This window comes from Coenobita brevimanus, chromosome 101 (genome assembly GCF_032717465.1).
Source record: "Coenobita brevimanus isolate Jiangsu-jjx chromosome 101, ASM3271746v2, whole genome shotgun sequence".
Lineage (NCBI taxonomy): Eukaryota > Metazoa > Arthropoda > Malacostraca > Decapoda > Coenobitidae > Coenobita > Coenobita brevimanus.
The window spans coordinates 58,142,933-58,160,893 of record NC_137054.1 but is presented as its reverse complement, the minus strand read 5'-3'; the positions used below and the strand labels follow the sequence as shown (position 1 = coordinate 58,160,893).

Genomic DNA, 17,961 nt, shown 5'->3' with positions numbered 1-17,961 from the left:
ATAAACGTATCCGACTGAGTCAATCCAGACACTGCCATGTTAAAAAGGGGTGCCAAATCCCTGATGATGCACTTCTCCTCACAACATTCATCTAGCCAGTTCCATTTCCTGTCAGCTCCCTAGCCTCATCAACTTCCAAACCTCTCTTCCTCACGCACTCATCCACGATATCTCTCCACTTTCTCCTTGGCCAACCTTGCCTCCTCCCTCCTTCAGATTTGCTCAGATATACCTTTTTCACCACTCTATTGTAATCCATTCTCTCCACATGACCATACCATCTCTATACACTCTCTACAATTCTGGTGTCCACTGACTTCCTCACTCCACATCTTTCACGAATCACATTATTTTGTATCCTATCCACCTTCTGTACTCCACATACATTCCTCAGCAGTCCCATCTCCACTGCTCTTACTGTTGACTTATTATTTTCATGCCACACCATAGCCTCACATCCATTTGTTAAAGGTGGCACTAACACTCCATGTAAGCCCCGTGCAGCTGCAACACTCAAGCCTCTGTTTCTTATCAAGGCCTTCATTGCACCAGCTACTTTTCTTCCTTGTGTCACTCTACTTTCCACTTCTTTTGCACATTTTCCTCTCTTTTCTATCACTGTATCCAGGTATTTGAACTCTCTCTCCATTCACTGTAACATTGCACTGGGGGTCACCTTCTCTCTCAATAACGATCACTATACACTACCCTTTCTACATTTACCCTCAAGGCACGATGCTCAAGACATCAGCAAAACTCTGCACTAGCCTACCAAGTTCTTGTCCGGTACTCGCAGGTAGTGTATCATCAGCATACAACAAATTTGAGATATTCCATCCATCACTGTTCATTACCAACACCATCCCTCTCTTCCATTACTTGTGTTTTTCCATCTCTCATTACCCTATCCATATATATATATATATATATATATATATATACATATATACAGAACAACCAAGGTGACATCACACAACACTGATCGTGAACCATTCATTTAGGTGCCCATTGACCCTTATACATGCTTCACTGCCATCATAAAAATTCCTGACGGCACCTAGCAGCTTACTATCTACACCGTACATGCACAAAGCTTTCCACAATCCTTCTCTGTCCACTTTGTTGTATGCTTGTTCCAGATTCATGAATGCCATAAACACCTTATGGTCCTTCTCACAAGCCCTCTCAGCAATCTGTCTCACTGCAAATATCTGATCCACACATCCTCTGCCACTCCTAAAGCCATCCTGTTCATCACTCACTAGGACTTCTGATATCTCTCTTACTTTCTCTATAATAATTCTTCCACATACCTTCCCTACCACACTCAATAAACTTATGCCATGATAAGTTGTGCACTGACTTCGCTCACCTTTATTTTTGTACTAGGGTACAATCACAGCCTTTTTCCACTCTGCAGGCACAGTTTCACTCATCCATGCCTTCTTACATATCTATAACAAGCACTTCATTCCACTCTCTCCACTACACCTAAGCATCTCTGCACAGACCTCATCAACCCCAGGTGCTTTCCCATTTTTCAGCCGCTTCACAGCACTCTTCACTTGTGCGAGTGTCACGTCTCCTGGCACTGCATTCCTTCTCTGCACAACCCCCAAACCAATCATGTTTACAGTCGCTCTGCTTTCTCTATACCCATTCATCAGGCTTTCAAAATGTTCTTTCCATCTAGTTCTTGCTTCATCCCCATCGGTTAATAATCTACCACCTACATCCTTCACACCATCACATCTCTTTCCACTTTCATTTCTACATTTCCACACCTCTTTCCAGAATAACTCCCTATTTTTAGAGTACTTCGCATTTATTTTTTTTCCTAGATCATCATTTACCCTTATAAGTAAATGCAGACAAAACAAAAGTGATGGCATCTAGGGCTGAGGGTAGGACTGTCAAAGTGGAGGGAGAGTGGCCATGTGCAATTTGTCACAAGTGTGTGGAAAGTAATTCCATCCTGTGCAGCAGCATTTATGATATGTCGGTGCATAGGAAATGTAGTGGTATTAGAGGGAGACTGCAAGATAATGCTGATGTCATGTGTGCATGAAATCAGCATTATCTTGTGGATATTGTCAGGTGTGAAAGGACTGAACTCACTGGTGAGTCTCTTGAGTGTGTGGAAGAGTTTTGTTATCTTGGAGACATGTTATGTGCTGGAGGTGGGGTAAGAGCTAGCTCTGTGGCTAGAGTGACGAGTGATTGGAAGAAGTTCAGGGAGCTATAGCCTCTCCTAACATTGAGAGGGCTCTCCCTCCATGCTAAGGGATCTTTGTATGTGGCATGTGTTAGGAGAGTAATGTTTATGGTAGCAAGTCCTGGGCAGTAAAGGAAGAGGATATTCGAAGGCTCAAATGTACCGAAATGGCAATGATTAGGTGCATGTGCAGTGAGTCCTTGAGTGCAAAGCCTGGGGGGCCTAGGTTTATGATGGAAGAGTTGAAAGGTAGGATGGGACTAGAGTGTTTTGGTGTTCTGATGAGGAGAGGTACACTGAGATGGTCTGTGCATGTGGAGAGGATGGGGGATGATAACTGGGTGTAGAAAGTGTGAAGTGTTAATGTTGGGGGTTGGGTAGTGAGAGGCAGGCCGAAAAAGACCTGGGACAAGGTCACTCAGTGTGACCTAAGGGTTGAGAGACTAAATAGGGAAGCTGCCAGAGATCGAGCAGCATGAAGAGACGCCTGATGACCAAGGCCGACACATGGAAGCATGTTGGAGCCTTCGAAAACGAATACGATTTCTTCTTCATCTTTACCAGTGATTACTACAGATTTGTTGAGCTCAGCTGATTCCTTAATCAGCTTTGGCTGTTTTTAATGATTACTCTCACTTCCTTTCTTCAACCTTGTTTTTTAACTCTTTTAAAACCTCAGCCTATGTACCTTACTTTGTACTTCATCTGTGCAATTTCTCATAATTTCATTTACCTGAGTTATATTCTCTTTATTATCACTACTTTGTTCTATCAGACTACTTGTTTGCTTAATTTTATCTGTATCATTTTTGAACTCCTCCAAAAGCCTCTCATGGTTGACCACTGTATTCCCCATTTCATTTGTTTTCTTTCTCAGTGAGTCTACCTCAACTGACAACTCATGTATTGTTGTGTCTTTTCTGTTTATTTCCTATACTAATTATTCATTTTTTTCCTTCTGTAGGCATAGTTCCTTTCTGATTGCCTCTATTTCCAGCTGAAATGTTTTCTCCAGTTATTCACTTTCTCCACTAATTTATACCGTATATTTGCATTCCAAACAGTTCTCCATATTCACCATTCAATTTTCTATTTTTATCCCATCTCTTACCTACTAGTGGCACTTCTGGAAAGTACTCCATCTTACTGAAAGATAATTTCTACTTACAATCTGGCATCTCCCTGCTACCTGCCTTGTTGTGGTGTGACAACACCCTGATGCTTGCCTTGCCTCAGTGAATTCCTTGGAGCACTGATCTTTGCTGTATACATTCTCTGGACTACAGTTTTTGCCTGTACTTGCTCTAGTATATTAAATCATTACTTAATTTAGCTTAGTACCGAGCATGACTCAATATAGATACTCTTAGGTATGACCAGCAGCAGAGTGCAGTGATGTGCGTCCGTCTTCTCTCGTTGCCAGTGTGTCCGTCTTCTCTCGTTGCCAGTGTGTCCGTCTTCTCTCGTTGCCAGTGTGTCTGTCTTCTCTCGTTGCCAGTGTGTATTTACCTATTTGTATTTACCTATTTGTAGTATACAGGAATTGAGCAATGCTCGTGTTGTCCTGTCTCCATATCCACATTTATCAAGTCTACCTTTACACACATGAATGTTTTTCTCATGCACCACCTCTTTGTCTAAGTCGTTTCAAATATTTAAGAATATACCTAATTGTGATATACACGGAATGTACTATGCTCGTGGGTTTCCGTCGCTGTTTCCCAATAAGTCGAATTTAACTTTAAACTCGTTTAAGTTTTTAGACTGGACGATCTCTTTGTCCAGGCTATTCCATAAGTCTATACTTCTGTAAGGAAAGCTATATTTCTTGATATCCTTCAAGCAGCTTGACTTTTCAATTTCATTCCATGTCCTCTTGTTGCTCTCTTATCCCATACAAACAGATCTTCTTTGTCAATTTTATCTACTCCCACCATGGTCCTGAACACCGCAATCATGTCTCCCCTCTTTCTCCTTTCCTCTAACGAAGGCAAATCCAGTTTTTCCAGCCTCTCTCTGTATGACAGGTCTGTCAGACTGGGGACCATCTTGGTTGCTGTTCTTTGTATTCTCTCAATCTTGTTTATATCTTTCTTTTTGTGTGGGGACCACACTACCGCTGCATATTCTAACCTGGGGCGGATCATGGCCACTATCAATTTTTTCATCATTTCCTCATCCATATAATGAAATGCTACTCTTATGTTAGTCAAGAGCTTATAAGTCTCTCCAACTATCTTGTTAATGTGCTTTTCTGGTGACAAACTATCTTGGACCAGCACTCCCAAATCTTTCTCTTCTCTCCTTTTTGTGATTAATTCATTACCCAAAAAATAATTCAGTGATGGTCTCCTGGTACTTTTACCCATTTCCAATATTTTACATTTCTTTACATTAAATTTCATTTCCCACGTCCGGCTCCAATTGTGTATCCTATCCAAATCCTCCTGCAGTATTTTACAATCCTCCTCAACCTCTATCTTCCTCAAGATCTTTACATCATCAGCAAACAGACTCGCATAACTGTTCACTTCATCTACCATATCATTTACGTAAATCAGGAACATTACTGGCGCCAACACTGAGCCTTGAGGGACTCCACTTGTTACTTCCCTCCATCCAGACATCTTTTCCTTTATTACTGTCCTCATTTGTCTGTCTCTCAAAAAGTCTCTCATCCATTCCAGAAGTTTCCCCTTTAGTCCTCCTATATATTCTAGTTTCCACATTAGTCTCTTATGAGGTACCTTGTCAAAGGCCTTCTCTAAGTCTAAGTACACACAATCCACCCAACCATCTCTCTCCTGTACCACATCAATCGCTCTTGAGTAAAAGCTCAACAAGTTTGAAACACATGACCTTCCACTTCTGAATCCAAACTGACATTCAGCCAAAATATTCATCTCTTCCAGATATTTTATCCATCTGTCTTTCAGGATTCTCTCACACAATTTTGCGACCATGCTGGTTAGAGACACTGGTCTATAATTCAGGGGTTCTTCCCTGTTTCCTCCCTTGTAAATTGGTACCACATTTGCCCTCTTCCATTCTTTTGGCACTTTCCTCTCTTCCAGTGAGCATACAATTAAGCTGTGAATTTTATCCGCCAGTTGTTCTCTGCATTCCTTCAGTACCCAATTAGAAATTCCATCAGGTCCTGGGGCTTTCCTTACATCTTGAGTTTCCAGTAATTTATACACTTCCTGCACCTCCACTTTTATATCTTTCATCACCGGAACATTTCTAATCACTCCCTCCCCTTCCACAAGCTCCTTTTCTTTAGTGAAAACTGACTGGAAACGTTTGTTCATTATTTCTGCTTGCATTGCCGCATCCTTAAAGACCTCTCCATCTACTTTCAGCTTGGTGATTCCTTCCTTTTGTTTCAGTTTGCCATTAACAAATCTATAAAACAGTTTGGGTTCATCCTTGCATTTGTCAATTATACCTTTTTCAAAATTCCTTTCTTCTTCCCTACGTATTCTTGTGTATTCGTTTCTTGTTCGTTTATATTCTTCCTTTGTTCTGTCGTTACCTCTCTTTCTCCAATTGTTCCACGCCTTATCTCTCTCTTTTTTGGCTATCATACACCTTCTATTAAACCACTCCTTTTTCCTGTTTTCTTTCCCTCTTACTCTTGGTACAAATTTTTCCACTCCCAAATTATAGATGTCTAGAAAGATATCCCACTTCCTCTGTATCTCTCTTGTTTCTCTGAATTTTCTCCAATCCGCATTTTCAAAAAAGTTTCTCAATCCTGTAAAATTTGCTTTGCCAAAGTTGTATCTTCCCTGTCTATGAAGCTCGTCTCTTGGCTCGACGTTTCCTATTAACATCTGGAACTCAATGACCACGTGATCACTTTTTCCCAAAGGACAGAGATATTCCAATGATTCTATTACATCGGGTTCTTTGGTGAACAGTAAATCTAACCTTGTTGGTGTGTCCTCACCTCGAAACCGTGTCTCTTCTTTGACCCACTGCGTCATCACATTATTCATTATTATATTTAATAACATAGTACCCCACGAATCCTCGCCGCCTCCTGAGTACCATTCCTCCCAGTTCACCTCTTTACAATTAAAGTCACCCACCAAAATTATATTATTGCTTTTCTCAATTATTTTTTGCAAGTAGCTAGCCATATCTGACAACATCTCATGGTATTCGTCATCCTTCCATGCTCTCGTCTTTGGGGGAACATACACTACCGCCATATCTCTCTTAAAATTCTCTCCAGTTTCTAATTTCATATATATCACTTCAGCCCTGCCTTCTCCCATTTCCACAGTATCTACATTTATGTTGTTCTTCACTGCTATCATCACTCCTCCTCCCTTTTTTTCTTTCCTGTCTTTTCTCCACAGTTTGTATTTACCATCTCCCAAATGAACATCAATATCTTCTCTTAATTTGGTCTCTACAAGGCACATGACATCAGGTTTATGTTCTCTCAAGAAATCATTAATTTCGATCCTTGTCGATATGAAACCATCAACATTAGTATATATCACCTTCAAATTATTTTTGACATTATTAATACCCTCTTCTCTCCTACTCTCTGTCCGTATCACTTCTTCAACTTCTGATCTTTCACAACCATCCCCCCTAGTTTCCTTCACTTCTATTTCCTTAAATACCATTTCCTTACTTTCATATCCAATACTCTCCAAAAAAAAGTATTACGTTCTTCCTCTGTCCTCTTATCATTTTTTCCTTTACTTCTTCCTTTAATGATTTTAAAACTTCTCTTTCTTCTTCATTCAGATCTTTTCTTATTATAATATTTTCCATCCCCGCCTCTTTGCTTAATTTCCAGGTCACTTTAAGTATCTCATTTATTACACTTTCTGATGTAAACTTGACTCTCATTGGTCTTGTTTCCCCTTTCTTATAAGGCCCTATCCTCCTTACTTCCTCAATTTCTTTTACCCACTTGTCTCCTTCGGGGTCAATCTTGCCTAATATTCCTCTCACCATGTTCGTGTCTTTCTCGAGTCTTGCGAACCTAACCTTTTCTTCCTCTTCCCTGTTTCCAAATACTACCACACATCTGTTCCTTTCTACAGTTTCTCTCACTATTTTCTCTTTTTTCTTCAGTATTTTCACTACATTTTCTTCCATTTCTTTCTTGTTCATTTCCCTTTCTTCCTGGATGATCTCTCTTAAGCTGACCACTTCTTTCTGTTCTTCTTCTACGTGTGCCCACTTTGCCTTGTGTTCTTCTAGTACATTACTCACCTTCTCCGTTTTATTAGTACTCTCTTCAAGTTTCCTCCTCAGTTCAACATTCTCCCTCTTCAAATTCTTAATCTCTTCATTGGCTGTTTCGTTGGACTGGATTAGACTCTGTATGGTGGTTTCCGTATTTCCTGACACATCCTTTATCACTAGATTCTCTACTTTTTTCGAGTTCACTAATCCTCATAATTAATGTTTTCACCAGGTCCATGACATTAGTATTAGCATCAAATCCTTGAAATTCCATTCCCTCATTGTTTACATTTTCGGCCATCTTTAACGTACCGGTAAAGTACCTAAACAGCTGTTACCGAATAAGCCACAAACATTCATGTATACTATTGCCAACAAATCTTTACATTTTTGGTAGTCTACCAACTTTCATTATTTTAAATTTATAGAAAGACCCTAGGAGACAGGACAGACAAAATTCCTGAAACTACTCAAGGTTAGGAGCGATGCCTGTGACGACCTCTCTCTCCGGCTGCTCGTGTGTGTGTGTGTGTGTGTGTGTGTGTGTGTGTGTGTGTTTGAATACCTAACATTTAGTAAGGAGATGCATGAATGGTAACATTTAATGAGTTACTGTTTATGAGGCTTCTGAGCTATCCTCATCTTTCTCTTGTTGTCTAGCCACCAGACCTGCTGCAATTATCTTTTCCTTATGTCCTAGTGTGCAGGAAGTTCAGATATCACTATTTCATCCACTATCAAAAAAGCAATACCTAATATTCTCAACACTGCATGGTGTAATCTGATGCCTCCATTAGTACAAGATGGATCTGAGGCCATGTACATTCATATCTCTACCAACAACAGGTTAATATATTAAAGTTCTTGATGGGAAACTTATTCAATACAGTAATAAAATATTGCAACCAAAAACACCCAATATGAATAACAAATATCAGTAACTAACCATTAAAACCTATACCTCGTACCAATTAATCTGGCCAGGCATGTATGGCAACACTGTTCCTGCCGAGATTCTGATTGGCTGGAAGTGTTTGTTTGATTTCGTTGTTGCTTAAAACGATACTCTCTTTATTAGCAGATATGATACTGAGTTTGTCGACAATACAATCGTCAAAAACAATAAGAAATCTGTTATATACTTAACAACAACGAAATCTGCGTAGGGAGATAGAAATATGAGTTAACAACGTATTATAACAGTCCAAGTCAAGGTCAGCATTCGAACAGTTTCTTTAAATCTCCGACACTCGATAATATAACAGAAAAATAAGGAAACCTGCTTAATCTAAGCGTTGGTGTAACACACATTTAAATTTTAAGATCAGTCAGTACTGTGATAATAGAGGAGATATAATGATATAGTTTTCCTTTAGCCAACTTTGATTTTCGTAATTTTTTCAAACCTCCCTCCCCGCACTTCTCGTCTTTTCATTAGAATTTTTAATTATTCAGAGTTGTGGCACGATTTAAGGGCGCGGACTGATCTTAAAATTTAAATGTGTGTTACACCAACGCTTAGATTAAGCAGGTTTCCTTAATTTTCTGGTATATTATCGAGTGTCGGAGATTTGAAGAAACTGTTCAAATGCTGACCTTGATTTGGACTGTTATAATACTTTGTTGACTCATATTTCTATCTTCCTACGCAAATTTCATTGTTGTTAAGTATATAACGGATTTCTTATTGCTTTTGATGATTGTATCGTCGACAAACTCAGTATCATATCTGATAATAATGAGAATATCAGTTTAAGCAACAACGAAATCGAACAAACACCTCCAGCCAATCAGAGTCTCGGCACGAACAATATTGCCATACATGCCTGGCCAGATTAATTGGTATGAGGTATAGGCAATATTAGGAAAATTATAGTGACATTAGTACTGTATGGTAGTGCTGGTATTCTGAGAAATATGAGAGACATACCTCTGGGGAGGATGGCTGGAACATCGATGATCCAGTGTAGCTCCCCCTGAGCCTCTCCCCCACACCTGCGCTGGGCCAGACACCGACTCTCCCCACCCTCGCCTGAAACACAACTTACACATAATACTATATCACAGTACATAATAACTTAAAAAAGTAATGTTTCTTTTTTTTATTTTTAAAAAATAAAGGTCAGCATATTGCAAGGTATTTTTAACGCCGAAACCATAAGTGTCCTGGCATGTGTAATGGGTGGGTGGGGGTGGGTGGAGTACATAGGCTTGAACACTTGACACCACTCAAACACCTACATATGCCCTTTTCATCAACTGTCCATGTCTCCCTATAACTTCACATGTTTCTCTCAAATAACTCATTTCTACTCCTCTCACTCCTGATTCTTGTCCTTCCAAGACAGTCCATGCTTCAGATCCATACATTAGAACAGACATCACAATACTGTCATACAATGACTTCTTACTTCCATGCTCACTTTCCTATTCTTTATCACTTCCTTCAGCATATCTGCAACCTTCCTTCTCTGCTGTATCCTTTCTTCTAAACTTCAATCCCTGCTCATCACACCATTGGTGATTAAATGTTTCAAGGCACCAACATTCTCCATTTGCTAACCACTTAGTCTTACTATGCACTTTGCGACTTCATTCCCCTCGAAGATCTTAAATTTTGCCATTTACTACATTCGTTTTTAAATTCCATTTCCTACACAGTGAATTGAATTAATTTTTCTATTTGAAGGTTGGATTGAAACAGGGATGTGTAATGTCTCCATGGTTTTTCCATCTGTACATGGATGGGGTTATAAAAGAGATAAAAGGTAGGGCAGTAGATGTTGGAGCAGCCCTAATGAGAGTGGGCAGTGTGTGGAAACTCCCTGTACTGTTGTTTGCAGATGATGCTGTGTTGTTAAGTGAAGACGAAGGGGAGCTGCAAGGTTTGGTGAATGAGTTTGGGAGAGTGTGTAAGAAACAGAATTTAATGGTGAATACAGAGAAGAGTAAAGTTATGGTCTTTGAGAGATATGAAGTCACTGAATGTACAGTGAGGCTGGATGAGGAGGAAATGGAAAATGTGAGTGCATTTAAGTACTTGGGTAGTGTGATGAGTAAGGATGGAAGATTAGAGGGTGAAGTGCTTGAAACGGTACATCCATCCATCATCCAATCCTACATTGTCCCATGAGGAGTGTAGGACATCAAGGAAGAAGGGTTGTTGGTTCTCTGAAAGCAGTGCTAAGAAACAGGGAAGTGAGCATGGAAGTGAAAAAGTTCCTGCATGGCAGTATTGTGATACCAACTCTAACATATGAAAGTGAAGATTGGACTTTGTTGAGGGGACACAAGTCAAGAATGAGAGCAATGGAAATGAGTTATTTGAGAGGAGCATGTGGAGTACATGAAGAGACAGACTGACAAATGAGGAAATGAAGGAGCATTGTGATGTGGATGTGGATGTGCTAGAAAGTGTTAGGAGAAACACACTGAGGTGGTTTGGTCATGTGGAGAGGATGGAGAGCAAGAGACTGACAAGGAGAGTGTATGTGAGTGAGATGGAGAGGGGGAGAGGGAGGGGGAGGCCAAGGATGAGATGAAGGAATGGAGTGAAGAGGTATATGAGAGTAGGGGATGTGAGCTAGGAGCAGGGCAGTGAAATGGCAGGGGACAGGGTGACATGGAGGCGATTTGTTAGTGATCACTCCTTATGGGATTAAAGTGTCTGGCAGCAGACAGATAGATAGATTTCCTACACACCCTTGCAAATTTATTCACTGTGCCTTCCAATTCCCACATATCTTCACTTAACAAGACAGTATCACCAGAACACATTATCAGTGCAGGCTGCTGTCTAACGCTAACTCCTCCCACTAAGGATACTCCAACATCCACTGTCCTACTTTGTATAGTACAGTATTTCTTTTACAACACCATCTATTTATTTATTAAACATCATGAACACATGAAGCATCCCTGTTTAAGGCCAATATTCAAACCAAACAATTCACCAAGTTCATTTTCCATATGCCAGGCTGCCTTTGCACCCTTAAACATGTGCACTGGGAACTGACAACAAATTGGTCTAAAGATCAATGCAGATCACTTGTGGGGGTGGGGGGGTGAGATCAGAGGAAGCCCCAAACTATGTCTTGAAGAGTGACCAAAGGGCTAGCCTCCCTCACCAAAACATAGGGTGGTCACAGGACCAGCCTTAAACTGTATCCTAAAAGGTATTTGTAGATTCAGCCTCACACGGTGCACATCTGAAGATGTTTGGTCTGCCATTTCCCAGAGTCCTGTTGGCTGGTCATTGGGAACATCTCCACAGCATCCTGGAAGGTGACCACCAAGCTAACCCCTGATAGTATCCAAGACCATTAACCCTTACCAAGCTGCAGACCTTGCATAAGGCACGACAAAGATCTGCACGGGTCAAACTCCAAGTCTCATACGAGGTACAATTTACAAAGGTTATAAAACAATGACTCGGGAAGTAAACTACCTTACAAAGAGTCAGCCCAGCAGGGGTTAATACTGTACAGAGTCAATTAAATGAAAACTTCACCTAAAGGTTACCCAGTTAGCCATATATGTGCCATAAATGGACTTTACCAGTGTTCAGTGACCCCCTCCAACTGTGCAGGTTCCATATGTGCTTTTCACCATTTACACTGAGAGATACCAGTAAGCTCTACCCTGATTCCTGTTCCATGGGAAAGATTCTGGTTTGCACAGGAATATCCCAGAAATCAGCCCCTCCACTCTCTGGCTTTGGCTTTCCTGTCATTCTCTGACTAAATATATCTGTGCTGTTTACTTATCCCCTAATTCTACTGACTATCAAAAATTCTTCGACTATCTTACTTCTACGATGGAACACATTCTGTCCATTTCTCCTTTCTCTGAAATCTCCATTCTTGGAGATTTCAACGTTCACCACCACCTTTGGCTCTCCTCTCCTTTCACGGATCCACCTGGTGAACAAGCCTACATCTTTTCTATCCTTAATGACCTAGAGCAGCTTGTACAGCACCCTACCCGTATCCCTGACCGCCTTGGAGAGAGCTCCAACATACTTGACCTCTTCCTCACAACTAATCCTTCTGCTTACTCTGTTAATCTTTTCTCTCCGTTGGGCTCCTCCGATCACAACCTTATTACCTTAACCTGTCCTATCGCTCCAGTACGGCCTGCGGACCCTCCAGGGAAACGTCGTCTCTGGCATTTTGGAGCCGCGGACTGGGAGGCCCTCAGGCAGTACTTCTTTGATTTTCCCTGGAATGATTATTGCTTCCATGGCCGTGAGCCATCTGAGTGTGCCTTGCGCATTACGGAGGTTATTCTCTCGGGCATGGAAGCATACATTCCTTTCTCATATCCTTTGACTAACGCAAGAAAGCCTTGGTTTAATCACGCTTGTTCTAATGCTGTCCGCAACAAGGAGAAGGCCTACAAAAGGTACCGGAGCCAACCCACCCCTGAATCACATAATCTTTACGTTTCTGCCCGGAATCGTGCTAAGTCTGTTCTTCGCTCTACTAAAAATAATTTCATCCATACTAAATGCTCTCAACTCTCCAACTCGAATTCTTCCCGCTCCTTCTGGCACCTTGCCAAAAATCTTTCTAACAACTTTACCTCATCATCCTTCCCTCCTCTTTTCTACTCTGATGGTTCTGTAGCTATTTCTTCTACTGATAAAGCAGATCTCTTCGCACAGACTTTCTCCTCCAATTCCACCTTAGACGATTCCCGGTGCTGTTCCTCCATCACTTCCCCCTCTGACTTCCTCATGGCTGACATTAAAATTTCTTCAGTTGATGTATTTTCTGCCATTACTGGCCTCAGTACTAACAAGGCATATGGGCCTGATGGGGTCCCTCCTGTTGTTCTCAAAAACTGTGCTTCTGTGCTTACACCCTGCCTAGGCAAACTATTTCGCCTTTGTCTGTCAACTTGTACCTTTCCTTCTTGCTGGAAGTTTGCTCTCATTCAGCCAGTCCCAAAGAAGGGTGACCACTCCCAACCCTCCAACTATCGTCCAATTGCTTTAACGTCCTGTATTTCAAAAGTTTTCGAGTCAATTCTTAATAGAAAAATTTTAAGGCATCTTTCCTATCACAACCTTCTTTCCGATCGTCAGTATGGGTTCCGTCAGGGACGCTCCACTGGCGATCTTCTCACCTACCTTTCAGACTCCTGGTCATCCTCCTTTCGGGACTTTGGCGAAAGCTTTGCCATTGCACTTGACATCTCAAAGGCTTTCGATCGAGTCTGGCATAAATCTTTAATTTCCAAACTGCCCTCCTACGGTTTCTATCCTTCTATCTGTGCCTTCATCGCTAGCTTCCTTTCTGGTCGTTCTATAGCTGCTGTCGTAGACGGCCATCGTTCTTCTCCTAGATCTATCAACAGTGGTGTTCCTCAGGGCTCTGTCCTATCACCAACTCTCTTCCTTTTATTCATCAATGATCTTCTAAGCTGTACATCTAACCCTATCCACTCATACGCTGATGACTCCACCCTTCACCTTTCCATTCGGTTCCCGCAACGCCCATCTCAACAGTTACTTCAAGAAACAAGGGATGAGGCTATGGCACACCTAATGTCTGACTTGACTCATATCTCTGACTGGGGTAAAAATAATATGGTTGTCTTTAATGCATCTAAGACTCAGTTCTTACACCTATCAACCCGACAAAATCTTCCACAGGTATACCCACTGATGTTTAATAATATTCAGATTAATCCTGCATCATCCTTGAACATGCTTGGGGTTTCATTTACTCGGGACTTATCTTGGAAAGATCATATTACATCTCTTGTAAAATCTGCTTCCAAGAGATTGGGTGTGCTAAGCCGACTCCGCTCTTTCTTTACCCCTGCACAATTGTTGACTCTATACAGGGGTTTTATCCGCCCCTGTGTGGAGTACAACTCTCATGTGTGGGGAGGCTCCCCACATACAGCTCTTCTCAATAGGGTGGAGTCAAAGGCTTTTCGTCTCATTAACTCTCCTCCTCTTACTGACTCCCTTCAACCTCTGTCTCTTCGCCGCACTGTTGCATCTTTATCTCTTTTCTATCGCTACTTTAATGGTCACTGCTCCTCTGAACTGTCTGCTTGCATTCCTCCACCTCTACGACGGGCGCGTAGCACCCGTCTAGCAGCAAACTCTCATCCCTTTTCTGTCCAACTCTCTAATGCAAGAGTTAACCGTTACTCCCAGTCTTTCATTTATGCAACAGGTCAGCTCTGGAACTGTCTCCCTCTGTCTGTATTTCCTTCTGCCTATGATCTCCAGTCTTTCAAACGTAGTGTGTCCAGGCATCTCAAAATGATCGGATCTTGAATTTGGCTCTCTATTGTATTTTGTTTTTCTCTTGGAGGGAACTATTACTGCAGGCTCATGCCTTTGGTTCCTTCTTCCTCGCATAAAAAAAAAAAAAAAAAAAAAAAAAATGTACACCCCTTCCCAACACCCAAGCATCACTCCATCCCTTGCCATGGAAAGTGAACGCCACTTATTTACCACTTTGTTCACTCTAATTAACCCTTTTTTATGGAAAGTGATGTTCCTAGAGGTTGTATGTTTACCACAATAATATACATTAGGTATGATTAGTGGGGGGGAGGACGGGTTAAAATTTTTTGAGAGGGCCAAAAGGAGGATTTGGGAAAATTTTTGGATTTCACTAGAGTTGTAATGTAATGGAGTATATTTACTGGAGTACTGTATGCACAGAATTTGTGTGTGTGCAGTAATGACTTTTTCAAAAGTACATATTTCTTTTATTACTTTTACTTAAGAATGGTTTTCAAATACAGTACTTTTACTCCAATACATTTGAAAATAAACTGAAAAGTACTTGCTACACTGAGTAATGGAATATGTATCTGTGGCTTCTGGCCACAGTGCAAACATAGCAAGTAACTAATCACACCTGGCTCTTCATGTTTTGACCAGTCATGTGTGTTCTTTAAATTTTTTCTTACTGGCCACCATGCTTCCTTCCAGCAATATCATTGCCATTATGTGTCTCGCACTTCATCATCATCATCATCATTTTTACCTCTTCCCCCCCTCCCTTCCTCTAAGAGTGGCATATGGGTGAGTTGGGGTCCACAAAGCAAGAAAAGACAAGTACAGCAAATGCTCACATAACGAGGGAATATTGTACCCGGAAGGTCCCAATTTATGAGAATACTGCATTATAAGGCCATATGTTTACATGTTAAAGGGTTTCATGGTACCTAAGCCAGCCCCAGGTTCACCTTTTGGGGCAATTTTTATTTTTTTTATTTATTTTTTTCAGGACATTTACCTACCTAATAATGACTTCATTATATACAAATGCTAAAGGAATCCTCACCTGGAATGGAAGAGGTTGTGAGTTTGCTGGAGGGAGGTGGCGTGGGGTTCCATGACCAAAAAAAAAAAGAGCAAAGATCACACAGAGCACGTGTGCAGCCAGAGCATTAGGAGAGGGTAGGCTCAACTGGGGCAGGAATGCTCAGTGGACCATAATGACATCCAGCACAGACACAAGATAGCAATATGTCATATGCTGATGCAACCCGCGCTATAACTATCACTGGCTGTGTTGTGTCTGTTCTCGCCATGTTCTGACCTTAGTTTGCTGCATTATGACTGTATGAACCATAATCTGGGGTCTCTGGCGGCGCTGTCTAACGTCGCCAAGTACAGTAGTATGGTGTTAAAAAAGATGAGAAGCTTCCTCCACCAGTGTAATGTCTATCATTTTCGCACTGCGACTGTAGTTGGACATCAAATTTTGCCTCCCATGTTATGTGAGTTTTGTGCTATAGGATCACCCTTTATGTGAGCACTCGCTGTATAAGATAGAAGAACTAATTAATAGCACCGTCAGTAAAATGGCCACACACCCATTTACTTACCATTCAAGCTCTACCCTGCAGGCACGATGATCAGCACATTTAAAAAAAAAAAGAAGTGATTCGCATTACCTAGCACAAAAGTTCAATCAGACAGCTCACTCACTCATTCCCGTCAATTCAATTACTTGACTACAAACCTCACTTTCTCTCATACTAATAAATCATATCAATCCACCATTTTCTTGGCCTACCAAACCTCCTCCCACCTTCTGGCTCACACACAGATTCCCATTTCACCACCCTGTTTGTATCTTCTCTCAATCTACCATATCATCTGCACACACATTCATCAGCTCTACTGTCTCCTTCCTCCACATCTCTCATTAATCACATCTTGTACACTCTAACTAATGCACTTCATATATGTTCATCAATAACCCCATTTCCATAGCTCTCATTCATGCCTCTACTTGCCCCTTTCTTTGTAATTAGCTCTTGTTTTTATTACTGCACCAAGGAATAAGTACACTCCCTTTCCAATTCAGGTCTCTCTCCATTCATCATATCACACTGGGAATCAGCTTCTCCATTAAGACATGGCTTCTCTCTTATCAGTTTTCAAAGCATGGCACTCACAGACCTTAAACAACTGCAACAGTCAGGAAATCTTGTGTTTATTATCAGCAAGCAACACTCACCTGCATACATTAGATTTCAGTTGCATCAACTACCATTCACTACTCTCTCTCTCTCTCTCTCTCTTTCTCCATGACTTGTTTTATTTCTCAATCCCCCCCTTCTCTCTCTCTCCACACACACACACACACACACACACACACACACACGAGCGAACAGCCACAGCGAACAGACGTAACTTGACTGCTCCCATCCACCGCTGCAAACCTTAAGTAGTTTCCAGGAATTATGTTTGTCCTGTCTCCTTTGGTCTTGTTTTAAGTTTAAAATACTGTATGTTAATATAGACTAACAAAAATGTAAAGATTTATTGGCAAGAGTATACATGAATGTTTGTAGTATTTTCAGTAACAGCTGTTTTGGTACTGTAACCAATCTCAAACATGGCCGATAATGTAAACACTGAGGGACTCGAATTTCCAGGATTTGATAGAAATACTAATGTCATGGATCTGGTTAAAACACTGATTATGAGGATTAGTGAACTTGAGAAAAAAGTGGAGAATCTAGTGTTAAAAGACATGTCTGAAAATACTGAGATTACTATACAGAGTCTGATCCAGTCCAATGAGATGGCGAATGAGGAGATCAGGAATTTGAGACGTGAAAATATCGAATTGAGGAGAAAACTAGAAGACAATACTAATAAAATGGAGAAGGTGAGTAGTGTATTAGAAGAGCATAAGGCAAAGTGGGCACACGTAGAAGAAGAACAGAAAGAAGTGGTCAGCTTAAGAGAAATCATTCAGGAAGAAAGTGAAATAAACAAGAAAAGAAATGGATGAAAATATAGTGAAAATACTGAAGAAAAATGAGAAAATAGAGAGAGAAACTGTTGAAAGGAACAGATGTGTGGTAATATTTGGAAACAGGGAGGAGGAAGAAAAGGTCAGATCAGTGAGACTCGAGAAAGACACGAACCTGGTGAGAAGAATATTATGCAAGATTGATCCCGAAGGAGACAAGTGGGTAAAAGAAACTGAGGAAGTACGGAGGATGGGGCCTTATAAGAAAGGGGAAACAAGACCAAT

The 17,961-nt window shown here is 41.0% G+C and overlaps 1 protein-coding gene across 1 annotated transcript in view; it reads right to left on the bottom strand.

The window, feature by feature from the left end:
* The window catches only part of LOC145415046 (uncharacterized), a 1,008,740-nt gene that overhangs the window by 852,718 nt on the left and 138,061 nt on the right, over positions 1-17,961 (bottom strand). Inside the window, exon 2 of the mRNA XM_080284461.1 lies at positions 9,360-9,461. Coding sequence (XP_080140587.1) covers positions 9,360-9,461 — 102 coding nt within the window. The remainder of the gene's footprint in view (positions 1-9,359; positions 9,462-17,961) is intronic.